The 12216-nt window shown below is 60.3% G+C and overlaps 3 protein-coding genes across 7 annotated transcripts in view; 1 reads left to right on the top strand and 2 right to left on the bottom strand.

Annotated features, from left to right (window-relative positions):
• Nucleotides 1-1316: 1316 nt before the first annotated feature.
• MED20 (mediator complex subunit 20) lies at nt 1317-5032 on the bottom strand. 3 transcript variants are annotated; one of them, XM_065039003.1, is made up of 5 exons: nt 4881-5032; nt 4629-4783; nt 4056-4077; nt 3698-3899; nt 1317-3039 (listed from the first exon to the last, which is right to left on the bottom strand). In XM_065039003.1, the coding sequence occupies exons 1-5, from the start codon at nt 4892-4894 to the stop codon at nt 2824-2826; spliced, it is 609 nt and encodes a 202-aa protein (XP_064895075.1). In that variant the 5' UTR covers nt 4895-5032; the 3' UTR covers nt 1317-2823. The 3 variants fall into 3 exon arrangements, with proteins under 3 accessions (XP_064895075.1, XP_064895076.1, XP_064895074.1); XM_065039004.1 differs by lacking the exon at nt 4056-4077 and having other exon boundaries at nt 3746-3951; nt 4881-5031; XM_065039002.1 differs by lacking the exon at nt 4056-4077 and having other exon boundaries at nt 3698-3951; nt 4881-5023.
• A 10-nt stretch (nt 5033-5042) lies between these two features.
• Nucleotides 5043-7830, top strand: BYSL (bystin like). Its single transcript, XM_065038998.1, has 7 exons — nt 5043-5328; nt 5687-5849; nt 5920-6058; nt 6317-6450; nt 6584-6744; nt 6932-7034; nt 7192-7830. Exons 1-7 carry the CDS (start codon nt 5043-5045, stop codon nt 7538-7540), a joined length of 1335 nt encoding a protein of 444 aa, XP_064895070.1. The 3' UTR covers nt 7541-7830.
• A 1013-nt stretch (nt 7831-8843) lies between these two features.
• The window catches only part of CCND3 (cyclin D3), a 35216-nt gene continuing 31843 nt past the window's right edge, over nt 8844-12216 (bottom strand). For all 3 annotated transcript variants that reach the window (XM_065039001.1, XM_065039000.1, XM_065038999.1), the window contains one exon: nt 8844-10599. In XM_065039001.1, the coding sequence (XP_064895073.1) occupies nt 10438-10599 (162 nt within the window). In that variant the 3' untranslated portion in view covers nt 8844-10437. The remainder of the gene's footprint in view (nt 10600-12216) is intronic.

Below are 12216 nucleotides of genomic sequence, written 5' to 3'. Positions count from 1 at the left end.
CGCACACCTCTCAGCTGCACCACCGCCCCCCCGGAATGAGCCCTCACTCTGCAAAGTCTGCTAAGAATCAAAACTGAAGATTGATGAGGCCCCTATGTCCTCGCTCTCTTTGTAAAGCTTAGCAGGGTGCAGCAGTAAGCGCCTCCTCGTGAAAAACAGCACAGCACAAAACAGGACAAAAGCCCACGGCACCCCCAGGGTGGCAGCAAGACTTGGGCTCAGCCGCTGAAGTGCTGGTGACCCTGGAAACGTCACCAAGGCTCTACTTAAAGCCAGAAAAGCTGCAACGACACAAGAGTGAGACCCACACCCCCGAGATCCTGTCTAGGTCAGGCTTCAACTCACGGAAAGCAACACCACTGCGATTCTGAGAGGTACAGGAGCAGCAAAGAGCATCCAGAGTGGCACAGGACTACAGCTTGGCCACATCTCCCTCTAGATCTTGCATTCTCTGAGAAAACACCGGGCAGCAGCGGGAGAACAACCTTCCACACCGCGCCTTGACAGGCAAAATTAGGGTGGTTTTCAATTATGCTGGTTCAATCCATTAACGTAACACAATTTAAAGCCCCCTGAAGACTTGTTAAGATGCAGACGAGCACGTTCCAAGCCGCGTTAACCTGCCACATGGATGCTGGGGGTGGGGGGCAGAATGAGGATTACTGCAGCTAATAACACTGAAAAACGGTCATTTTGTCCATCGAGAAAGTAAAAAGCCTGGGTGTGAACGCAGCTCGTCAGGCGGGGCAGCTGATCCCGTTGTTCACAAACGCAGCTACAGCAACAGACGTTTTTGCCAAGACAAAAAAGGCCGAATCCCACCCATCCTCACACGCGTGGAAAGCTGCTGACGTCAACCGCTGCAACGGGTAATTGAAGGCAGAACGTAGCCCGAGGGGTCCCGTTTCATTGCTCTAGGAACAGCACAATGTATTAACACGAGCGCTCAAGTCCCCAGAGATTCCAGCACACACTTTATGTTTTTAAGACCGGAGTTTTGACATCTCTGGTTACGGAACGCATCTTTCGGGAGTTAACAAACCATTAGCAGCGTTCAGCATGACTAATCTGGTCATTAAAAGGTATTTTGTTTTAACCCGAAGACTTAAAATGGGCAACAGGACAGAAACAACCACCCCTACAAAGGCTGCAGTTTGTTTTCCTAAGTTTTCCCAGCCACGTTTCACTATGTGGAACAACAGCAGGTCAGATTCTCGCTGAGTTTTCATCACTGAAGATTAATAGTCCCACTGAAGTCAGTGCACGTGTCATGAACTTGAGCTAAGAGTTGCAAAAATCCAGTATATTCAGCGTGCTGGAATTTCTAACACACTTTTGGCACATTATGCCATTTATTACGGCTCATTAACCGGATCCTTCTGGACCCAGTGCTGTTTACATTTATTAAATGCCCAGACTAAAAGCTACAGCACTCTAACAGTTAATTAGACTTAAAGGTATAAATGTAAATAACTAGTTCTGCACCAGCAATCAAGTCACAAATGTCCTGCTTCAGAAGGGAAAATCCATTTAGGAGAAATCCATTTCTGTTTTATTTGCTCTTCAGACTCTTCAAGACCCAACGAGATTCTCTGTGAGCGAGACGCTCGCGGCTCCTCCCGAGGAACCACCGTCCTTCTTGCAAGTCTCCCGTCCTAACACCGTCCCCACGCCTCCTTCGCGCCCGCCCGTCGTGTGCGGGACACGGGCTGCAGAGCCAGAACCTGCTGCTCCCAGCATCCCCGAAACCGGGAGGGCAGCCCCGCGCAAAGGGGGGGGCGCAATGAGGGTGTTTCTGTGTAACCCCAGACCGAGCAGGAGAATTAAAAGAAGGACAGTTGCGAGCCAGATAGATACAGAACACATCAAACCCATGGGACAGGTAGCGCAAAAGGGATCGCATTTCCCTGGTTGCTGTAAAAAGAAATCAGTGCTACAAGAAAAATGTTCAAGAGATATTGTATTGTTAAGTCTTATAGTAAATTTTTGGCTCTTCCTCCCCAAATCATTCCTTCCTCCATTCAATCTGGTGAAGTTACGGTTCTCAGATGGTGTGCAGGGATGGGACATTCGTCACGCGCCAGTCAAACACGAGATAAACGCCTGGTGTTCTCTTCAACGCGTGAGAGGGCTCCTGCCTCATTTATTCATCACGAGGCTTCAAGCTGAGAGGTAGAAGGGTTGAATGCTCCCATCAGATATAAAAGATGAAGGCAAGCTAAGAACACAGCTGTAACAGGAATGCCAGAATTCCTGCAGATTTTGCCACAGGAATATTAGTTTGCTTCAGGGATATAGAGCTCTCGAGCCAAATTGAAGATAAAACCATGCTGAAGAATTGTCTCCATTCCACAGAAAGTTTCAAAAGCTGTAAATAAACAATACGAAACAGCACAACGCTTCCTATGCGGAAAGACTCCACCTCCTCACAAAATACAGCTTTTTATTTTGATGAAAAATAACAAGATATTTTGATGCAGATATCTAAAAAACAAAAATGAAAAGTCTCTCCTGCAGCTCTTTGCAATCGGGAAGCTCTGCCCTCGCACACATTTGGCTGGAATTCGTCCTCTCCCCTCCACGAACAGCAGCCCCTGCGCAAAGCGCCGTACAAAGCACCATCAGAAGCACGGGCCCGGTCCCAGACACGCTCCAAACCACGAAGAAGAACAAGAAACACGCACAGAACTTTGCTTTGAGACGGGAAAGAGACTGAAAACAACAAAACCCACGACCTGGGGCTGCCTCCAGCGTGGCTGTTCAGAGGGACCCCCGGTCCCCAGGGGCCGAAGGACGCGGAGGCTCCAGCTCCAGGACTCCCGTTCACCTGATCCCGGCCACGGGCACCTGCTGCTGCTTGCGGATCTTGTTGAAGAGCTCCATGTACTGAACCATGGTGTCCGCGGGGCCGTAGACGCTGTCGTGCTTGGTGCCAAACACGGAGGGGACGCCGGGAGCGTGGCTGCCCATGAAGCTCTGCATGAACTCCATGAGCAGGTTCCAGCAGTCGTTGGCGATCACGCAGGGGCCGTACTCCACCTGCAGCGAAACCACGGCCTCAGCCTCGCAGGAGGCAACGTGCTTCCTCTAGAGAGACAATCCCTTCCACAGAAACATCAGAGAACGTTTTGCATGTAACAAGGACAAATACCAACAGAGGATGGACATGCAAGCCACCCCTCCCAAAGGAAAGGGAAGGTGAACCACACCCTGTGAGGGCACTGTTTTTATTAAATCCCCAGTAATTAAGCTCTCAGGACACCGATTCAAACACCACATTAACAGTAACCCTGCCAAACCCAAACTCCATTCCCGTGTGCCGGTAGGTCCGACCACTCGTGTGGCTGTGACATCTTCCAGCTGGAAAAAGCCTTGGGATTGGACTTAAAGCATTTTACTAAATATGAATCTGGCCCCAAACCAGGAATAAGTTCAAACGCAAACCCTGAAAAAACTACTAAACTCAAAGTACTAAAACACCTGCCTAAATTAAACCTTGTTGTGAACAGGAGATAAGCACCCTGCCTGGCGCGTACACAAACACATCCAGGACAAACCACCAGCAACGAGCAACACACCGAGACGCAGAAGGGACTCGGGATTTCTCATCTGGCCTCCACTGCGGGATTTCCCCGTCTGCACCTGTATTCCGTACCCTCCGCACCTGTATTCCGTACCCTCCGCAGACAATTCTCACCTCCACAGATATCCCGCGGGCACTGGGCCCCATGGTGACCGTGCCCACCTTCACCAAGAAGTCGCAGTACTGGTAGCGGGTGCCCCGGCTCTCAATCTTGTTGGCCTTGGCGTTCTGGAAAAACCCTTTCAGCTTCACCATCAGGATATCGAAGTTGGCGTCCGCGATGAGGCAGGGGCCGTTCTCAAAGAGGGCGAAGCAGCTGAGGGGATATTCGGAGTTGTGCATCACGTACATCAGCTTCCCTGTCTGCCCTGAAACGACAGCGGCGGCGTTTGGGCTCCCGCCTCCCCCGAGTGACAGCGACGGCCCCTCGGGGACGGGCACGGCAGGGCTGGATGGAGGGACTCGCACCCACCCTCTCAAGAGCAAAACGCAGCCTGCAAAACGCATTTTAAGAAGTTTCACAGAAAAACCCACAGACAGCAAATAAACCCAGGACACAGCCTGGAGCACAAGTGTGATGGAGCGGCTGAGGGACCTGGGGGTGCAGCTGGAGAACAGGAGCTGAGGGGAGACCTTCTGATCTCTGAACTGCCTGAAAGGAGCTTGGAGCCAGGGGGGTCGGGCTCTGCTCCCCAGGAACAAGCGCCAGGAGCAGAGGAAACGGCCTCAAGTTGCACCAGGGGAGGTTGAGGTTGGATCTTGGAACAATTTCTTGCCCAAAGGGCTGTGGGGCATTGGAACAGGCTGCCCAGGGCAGTGCTGGAGTCACCAGCCCTGGAGGGCTGGACAGACGGACATGAGGTTCTCAGGACACAGGGCAGTGCTGGGGGTGGGTTGTGGTTGGACTCGATGAGCTTGAGGGTTTTTCCAATCAAAACGTTCTGTGAACCCCCACAGGAAAGCTCCTCCAAGGGCCGGGCAAGGCGGGGGCTGCGGGGGGCGGGGAAGGAGGGACCCGGGGTGTGCCGGTGCTCCCGGTACCGACCTTGGCTGCCGATGGTGGAGGCGGCGGTGTGGTAGGTCTCGCAGTCCACGCAGAACGTCCCCTGCTTCTCGGCCCCCAGCAGCTCCAGTTTCCGCGTCAGCAGCTCCACCGTCTGCTGGACGCTCTTCCCCTCAGCCACCGGCACCTGCGCCACGCTGCAACCGGAGAGGAGCCGCTCACGGACCCGCCGGGCCGGCCCGGCCCGGCCCGGCCCGCCCCGCCCCGCTCCCCCGGCCCGCTCCGCGCCGGTACCAGGTCACCCCCATGCTGAGCCGCCCGCCGCGCCGGGACGGAAGTACCGCCGCCCGCCGGAAGGGGCGTGGCCGCCACGCCGCCGGAAGGGGCGTGGCCGGGGCGCACGCGTGTCTGTCCCGTGTCCGTGTCCCGTGTGCGTGTCCCGGTCCCGGCCCCGCGATGCCCAAGGCCCGGCGGGCGCGGGGCTCTGGCCCCGGCTCCGGCTCCGGCCCCGGGCCGGTGCTGCCGCTGGCCGAGCAGATCCTGCAGGACGCGGCCCCGCGGCTCACGGCGCGGGGGAAGCGGCGCGGCGGCCCCGAGGAGGCGGACGGCGGCGGGGAGGCCTATGTGGAGCCGCGGCTGTCCCGGCGCATCCTGGAGCAGGCGCGGCGGCAGCAGGAGGAGCTGGAGGCCGAGCACGGGCCCGGCGAGCCCGCGGGCCCCAGGCAGCGCAGCACGGCGCTGGGTGAGCCCCGGTCCCCCCGGTTCTTCCCTGGTCCCCTTCCGTTTTTCCTGGGTCCCGCTCCGATTCTCCCACCAGTTTCGCCCATGTCCTCTTCTGGTTTCCCCCCAGTTCTGTCCCGGTCCTGCCCCGGTTCCCCCCACGTTCTTCCCCAGTCGTCCCCCGGTTCCCCCGCGGTCCTCTCCCGGTTCTCCCTGGTTGTCCCCTGCAGTTCCTCCCCCAGTCTTGCCCCCAATTCCCCCCATGTCCCCTCCCGGTTCTCGCCCGATTTCCCCCGGTCCTCCCCCAGTTCTCCCCGGTCGTTCCCCCCGCTCCCCCCATGTCACCGTGCGAGGCCCCGGGCTCATCCAGCTCCCCCCAGGCCCGGCGCTGGGCGGCTCGGACTCGGAGGACGATGAGTGGCCCTCGCTGGAGAAGGCGGCGCTGGCAGCAGGACGGAGCGGGGAGGACGGCGGGGAGGTGGCCGTGGACCCCGAGGACGAGGCGGCCATCGAGATGTTCATGAACAAGAACCCGCCGCTGAGGTGAGGGGAAGGGGCCGGGCCGGGGCCGCCGCTCCCCGGGGCGTCTCTGACTGTCCCCCCGCCGGCCCAGGCGCACGCTGGCCGACGTCATCATGGAGAAGATCACGGAGAAGCAGACGGAGGTGGAGACGGCGCTGTCGGAGCTGTCGGGCTGCCCCATGGCCCAGCTGGATCCGCGTGTCCTGGAGGTCTACAGGGGCGTCAGGGAGGTGAGCCCAAAGCCGCTGCTGTCCCATCCTCGCTCTGCGCAGGAACTTCTGCGGCGTTTGTATCAGTCACTGAGTGTCGACCTCCTGGGCACGGTGCTCGGGATGAGCCGGGGATGGTCCTTTCTTAGGACCTGGGATGGTCCTTTCTTACCAGAGATGCCAAGGGAGGGGACAACTTTCTTATGGTCCTGAGACGTATCCCGCAGCCCTCCCTGTCAGCGCCCCTGTCACTGCCTGGCCCGTATCCCTGTCTTTAAGGTGCTGTCCAAATACAGGAGCGGGAAACTCCCCAAGGCGTTTAAAATCATTCCTGCCCTGTCCAAGTGGGAGCAGATCCTCTACATCACGGAGCCGGAGACGTGGACAGCAGCTGCCATGTACCAAGCCACCAGGTACGATCATCCCTGGGAGCTGCTGGTGCGGGACGTTTTAGATTTTCTTTCTGTACCTGGAAGCAGATTCACAGAACGCCAGCCCGTCCCCAGTCCTGTCCCCACAGCTCGCTTTGTGCTTTGTTTTTCCCAGGATATTTTCATCCAACCTGAAAGAGAGGATGGCGCAGCGGTTCTACAACCTGGTGCTGCTGCCGCGGGTCAGGGACGACATCGCCGAGTACAAGCGCCTCAATTTCCACCTCTACATGGCTCTGAAGAAGGCGCTGTTCAAGCCGGCAGCCTGGTTCAAAGGTGGGGACTCCCTGCGAACTGGGAGCGGGCTCGGTCTTGTCTGGTGATCTGAGGGGGTTTGGGGCTGGCTGCACGGCAGGCAGATGCGGCAGCCCCAGCACTGGCAGCTGCCGTTCCCCACGTGCGGTGTGTCCGGCGATCGCAGGGTTTTGCGGTTAACGCAGGCGCTGCCTCTTTCCGCTCGCAGGGATCCTCATCCCCCTGTGCGAGTCGGGGACCTGCACGCTGCGGGAGGCCATCATCATCGGCAGCATCCTCACCAAGTGCTCCATCCCTGTCCTGCACTCCAGGTAACGCGCTGGGGGCTGCGGGGGGCACCGGGGCTGTCCCTCAGCCTCTGCGGCATCTCAGGGCTTGGGGATTCGCTCACCTCCCTGCGCGGCTGAGATTCAAGGTTCAGGGACAGGTTTGTCACTTTTTGGGGTGGCTCCTGCCCTCATCCCGCAGCGCGGCCATGCTGAAGATCGCCGAGATGCAGTACAGCGGTGCCAACAGCATCTTCCTGCGGCTGCTCATCGACAAGAAGTACGCGCTGCCCTTCCGCGTGGTGGACGCCCTCGTCTTCCACTTCCTGGCCTTCCGCACGGACCAGCGGGAGCTGCCCGTGCTGTGGCACCAGAGCTTCCTGGCCTTCGCCCAGCGCTACAAGGAGGACCTGTCCTCGGAGCAGAAGGAGGCTTTGCTGGAGCTGCTCAAGTTCCACAGCCACCCGCAGATCTCGCCGGAGATCCGCAGGGAGCTGGTGAACTCCAAGACGCGGGATGTGGAGGGGCAGCAGCCGGCGGCCGTGGAGTGAGCGGGGAGAGCCGGGAAAAGAGCAGCCTGAGCTGCTCCCGGGACGCTTGTCTGTGCGGCTGGGAGCGCGGTGTCAGCGGAGTGCGGGGAGCAGCGCGGGAGCGTTGGAGCCGGGGTCCTGCTGCTCCCGCGGGCGCCGGGTTTGCTGTGCCCACAGAGCCAGACTGTGCTCCCTGCTGCTCGTCACGGGCAGGGCAGCCCCGTCCCACCCAGGAACCTGGTGCCACCAGCACCCGCGAGGGTTTGGCCTGTTCCTGTATTGGAAAATAAAACCCAAAGCCGTGTCTGTCAGTCACGTCCCTGTCCTGTCCCCAGCAGGTGGCAGAGCAAAGCCACCAGCCCCAGGGTTCTGCAGAGCTGCAGGTGGAGTCGCTGGTGCTGCAGTTGCGGAGGGATCCCTGCGCACCTGTCCCCAGATTGCAAAGGGACCCCTGCACACCCCCTCTGCCCTCTCTGGAGTTCCCCAAAACACTCCCCCATCTGTCCCGGCTGTAGCTCTGCCCAGTGGGGCTGGTGGAGCCGCGTGCCCGACCAGCCGACGCACACGGGCCACCTCTGCGGGAAAACCCTGCGGGGGCTTTTCCTCCCGTGTCCCACGTGGCGCTGAGCTGACCCTGCGGAGCTGCTGACGGCGATGCTGCGACACCGCGGTTTGTGCCGCTGAACAGGCACAAAGTGCTGCTGGTGCTGCCTGTGGGGAAAAGCCCCCGCGGCAGCGGGTTGTGCTGGGACAGCTGCGCCCCCCCTTCCCCCGGGAGCCGCCACCTTCTCCCGTGACAGCGGTGGGAGCAGAAGCCACATGAAGCGGAGCTGCACGCGAAGCCCGGCCGCCCCGGGCTGGTCACACACCGCAGCGCCTTTTCCTTGGCTTTGTGATTTCTATCTCCTTTCTTTAAAAAGAAGCCAGAAGCCAATGAGCGCCAGCGACAGCCCGGGCTCACACGCACCCCGTGCGCTGTCGGTGAGAGGGAGGGCGGCTCGAAGCTGCTGGGGGGTGAAGTCGCAGCCACCTTGCTCACAGGAAGGCGTTTGGGCTCCGTGTTCACCAGCACCACCCATGAGCTGCCCTGGGCCCGGGGAAGCGCAGTGAGTCCCGCGGGGGCTGCAGCGTCAGCAGGGCTGGAGCTGGCGCTGTCCCGCCCGCTCCCTTCACCCTGTGCTGGGGCTGGGGAACACGGGGCTGGGGCCTCGGGGAGCAGCCCAGGGGCTGCCGGGCCCCCCGCACAATTCGGGGCAGATCAGCGGCTCCGCCAGGGCAGCGCAGCCCCAGCGGATCGCGCAGGGAAACCCTCGAGGCGTTCGCGCTTGTTTAAAATACTTTATTGCAACATCATATGGTCCTCTGATTCTCCCAGCAGCGGGCCTCTTGCGTGTGAACACCAAACCACTTTACTCTTAAATTAAAACTCATTTATATATATAAAAAAAATTTTGTACAGACAGGCTCTGCGCCCCCAGCCCCCGGTAGCGGGAGGCAGCAGCAGACGCTCTTCTGGAGCAGCCAGGCTGGTGGAAGAACAGCAGCCCCATCCTTTTCCACCTGATACGACTTTTGTTTCTAGTGGCATCCAAAAAGGAAGATTCCTACCTCGCGTTCCACGTCCCCGCGGGACAACAGCCACAGATCCGGAGCTCACGGAGCAGCATCCGCCTCCCCTCCCGCGGGGTCTCTCTGGCTTCTCCTTGTTAATACAATCCTACTATTTAATGGTTTTCCTCTTAGAAAAGCAGCATTATTTTTTTTTAAACACTTTTTTATAAAACCTAACAGACAGGATCAACAACAATACAAAAATTGCAATATTTGCTTTTCAACTCAAGTGCGCAGCAAATTTTCGGCTGGATGAGGACACAACTTGGAGCCACCCCCAGCGCAGCCCCCGAGCGCGATCCGAGGTCCCTGCCTTGGAGGAGCTGAAGACGCATTTCAGACCATAGCAGCACATTCAAAGGGATTTCTTAAAACCTAGTCTGATGTCTAAGCTACCTACAAAAACACAACCAGCTTCCAAGTGAGAGTCTCCCCTTGCCCAGGGAGGCGGGGAAGGGGACAAGGGAAGGGGACAAGGGCGAAGGCACTCGTTGGGAAGGAGAGGAGAGCGGCGTCCGGGCCCCACAGCAAGAACGGCCGCCTTCTCCTCCCTCCCTGTTTCCCAGCAGTTAACAATAAATTAAGCAGCCTCAGTGGGGCAGCGGGAAGCCAAGGGGATTGCGCCCAAACCTCACCCGGGAGCTGCTCCCCGAGGCCGGGACTTTGCCGTCCGTGCAGACGGGGAGCACGTCCCCAAGCAAGCCGAAAACCCACAAATCCCAAATCTAACGGCAACAACAAACAAGCCACACGTTTCCCCCTCCAAGCAGAAGCAGCTGCACCACCCGCCCCGGAGCCGCAGCAAACAGGCACAAAGCGACGGGGACCACGGGGCCAGCAAGCACCTGCTCCCTCTGCCCGGACACCAGTTCTGTCTTGGAGCCGCGTGGGTTGGGGGTTACAGGGATTTTGGTCACGGAGGCTGGGGAAAGGGCTCGTTAGCCATGACTGATCGCCCTCGCGGGCTGGGAGTCGTCACGGTGAACACCCCTGCGGAGACAGCGAGCAGCGGCCGGGCTCCCAGGAACACGAACTGAGCAACATCTTACAACTGCGTTTTGGGTCCTGCTCCCCCTCCCCAGCTGCCCCCGTGCGCGGCCACCGTGGAAACCGTCGCTTCACCCCGGCCGCCAACAGAAGCCGACGAACGGCGTCGAGCTCCGCCGGCCCGGCCGGCCCATCCTGCTCCGCGCCGCCAGCGAGCGGAACGGACCCTCGGCGGGCGCCGAGGGGCGGGCAGGGGGTGCAGCGACGTTGGGGTCCCTGGGGCCGGCGGGGCCGGGCGGCTCTCGGGAAGGCGGGGCCGGTCACAGGTTGACGTCCGTGACGTCTGTGGGGGTGCTGGTGGGCTGGCTGGCCGGGTAAGCAGCAGTCTTGGCGGCGCTGTATTCCTGTTGGCTTTGGGACGCCTGCTTCAGGCTCTCGGCTAAGGCCGCCTCGATCTTCTCCTGACAGGCCTTCAGGCAGTCCTGCGGGACACGAGAGGGACAAGAGGCCTCAGTTCTCTGCTATGCAGAGGTGGGAGCCTTATCAATAGCTCTGAGGAGCTGCTGGGCTACGTCTGTGGCTGCTGGAGCATCTAAACCCAGCAGACAGAGCCGCCTTTCTCCAACAAGGGGCATCTCCAGCGTGGCTGTGCTCTGGGAGAAGCCCCACGCTCTGGTTGTCTTCACCCCACCTCCCCACGTTCTCAAGGAGCAGACGTTGTGCCCATCGGAGCTTCCCAAAGCAGCCGGGCTCCGCCTGGACGCAGCGCGTGGCTCCAGCACCGCGGCACAGCCGGCGAGCTCCGTGGGGCTGGGACCAGCCCAAACCCGCCAGCCCCACGAGCGATGGTTTCACCAGAGTGATGCTGCAGCCACGGAGCTTCTCTCAAGGCTTCTCCCGTCCCGCCATCCCCGGGGAGCCCCCGTGACTCCCGGGGGTGCAGGGAGCCCCGTGCTGGGACTGCAAGCAGCGCACATCTCTTGTAATACAAGCAAACCTGCTGCGTGCTCCCCACACGAGCTGTAACCAGAGGAGGAAACTCCTCCACTTCGACACCAGAGCACCACGATGCACCAAGAGCCGCGGAGGCATCGCTATCGGGTTTGTCCCGGCCCTGCACCCGTGGGGCTCAAACCGAGGGGCCAGAGGCGACATTTTGCACCCCAGGGCCGAGCCGGACGCCGCGGGGCCGCGCGCGCTGGCTGGATATTGTCACACCCCGAAATCTCTTACCAGGAATCTGCTGCTGGTTCTTAGAAACTGTCAGAGGATGTGGGGAGCGAAAATAGCAAACGCCCCAACGCCCACCTCCCCTTCCCCGCGCCGCTTCCCGTCAGCGCGGCCGCCCCGGGCAGCTCGCTGCGGGGCCTCACGGGCTCTCGGTCGGCAATTTCGGCAGAGGTGCTGAGAGGCGGCAGCCTGGCTCCTGCCCCGCTGGACAAGCCTCAGGGGCTGCCCAGGCAGCTGGGCTTGGTCCAGCCTGCGAGCCCCCTGCTCTGCCGCCGTGCCCAGGGCTCTGGGTGGCACCCGGGGGTCTGGTCCTGCCCCACATGGGATGAGGATGGTCCAGAGCGGCCCCCAGCCTCACCCCAAGAGCTGCCACAGGCCAGGTCAGCGCGATGGCACAGCTCCTGCCGGCCACAGACCTGCGCCATCGTCCCCTCCGCCCCCACGGACCTGCAGAGCCAAAGGGGAATGGCAAGGCCAGGTTTGGGGAGCAGCATCATTCCCCGGGAGCCCTGAAGTGCTGTGGACACGTCCCCAGGGCTCCCTGTGGCCCGGGAGCTGCCGCGGTCCTGTCTGTGCGGCACCTCGCCGGGCGGGCCAGATGCTCCCTCGGACTGGGGAGGGGGAGCGGAGGCTGGGGGCTCCGTTTCACTCCCTCTGGTGCCCTCCTGCTTCCCACCTGTTCCTGCACCAGCCCCGGCCCAGCACAGGTTTCAGCACCGGCCCCATTCACCACAGCAGCTTGAGAGCAGCTGGCTGCACTGATTCACTCTTTAAAAAGGATCTGGTAAACAAACAATTAAAAAAATGCAAGCCGCACAAATAGATGAGGACGCTCTCCTGGCCGGACAAAGCCCCGGCGCAGCCTCCCG

This window comes from Columba livia, chromosome 22, assembly GCF_036013475.1.
Source record: "Columba livia isolate bColLiv1 breed racing homer chromosome 22, bColLiv1.pat.W.v2, whole genome shotgun sequence".
NCBI classification, from domain to species: Eukaryota; Metazoa; Chordata; class Aves; order Columbiformes; family Columbidae; genus Columba; species Columba livia.
The sequence above is the reverse complement of the archived record's forward strand: the minus strand, read 5'-3'. Positions and strand labels throughout refer to the sequence as shown.

Bases quoted from the DNA above. Each gene is read 5' to 3' on its own strand.
- MED20 (XM_065039002.1), bottom strand. The intron at 3,952-4,628 runs GTCGGTACCGGG...CTGTCGTTTCAG, and splicing joins CTCCACCATCGGCAGCCAAG to GGCAGACAGGGAAGCTGATG. The intron at 3,040-3,697 runs GTGAGAATTGTC...GTTTCGCTGCAG, and splicing joins CCCGCGGGATATCTGTGGAG to GTGGAGTACGGCCCCTGCGT.
- BYSL (XM_065038998.1), top strand. From the start codon at position 5,043: ATGCCCAAGGCCCGGCGGGCGCGGGGCTCTGGCCCCGGCTCCGGCTCC. The intron at 5,329-5,686 runs GTGAGCCCCGGT...AGCTCCCCCCAG, and splicing joins GCAGCGCAGCACGGCGCTGG to GCCCGGCGCTGGGCGGCTCG. The intron at 6,059-6,316 runs GTGAGCCCAAAG...CCTGTCTTTAAG, and splicing joins TCTACAGGGGCGTCAGGGAG to GTGCTGTCCAAATACAGGAG.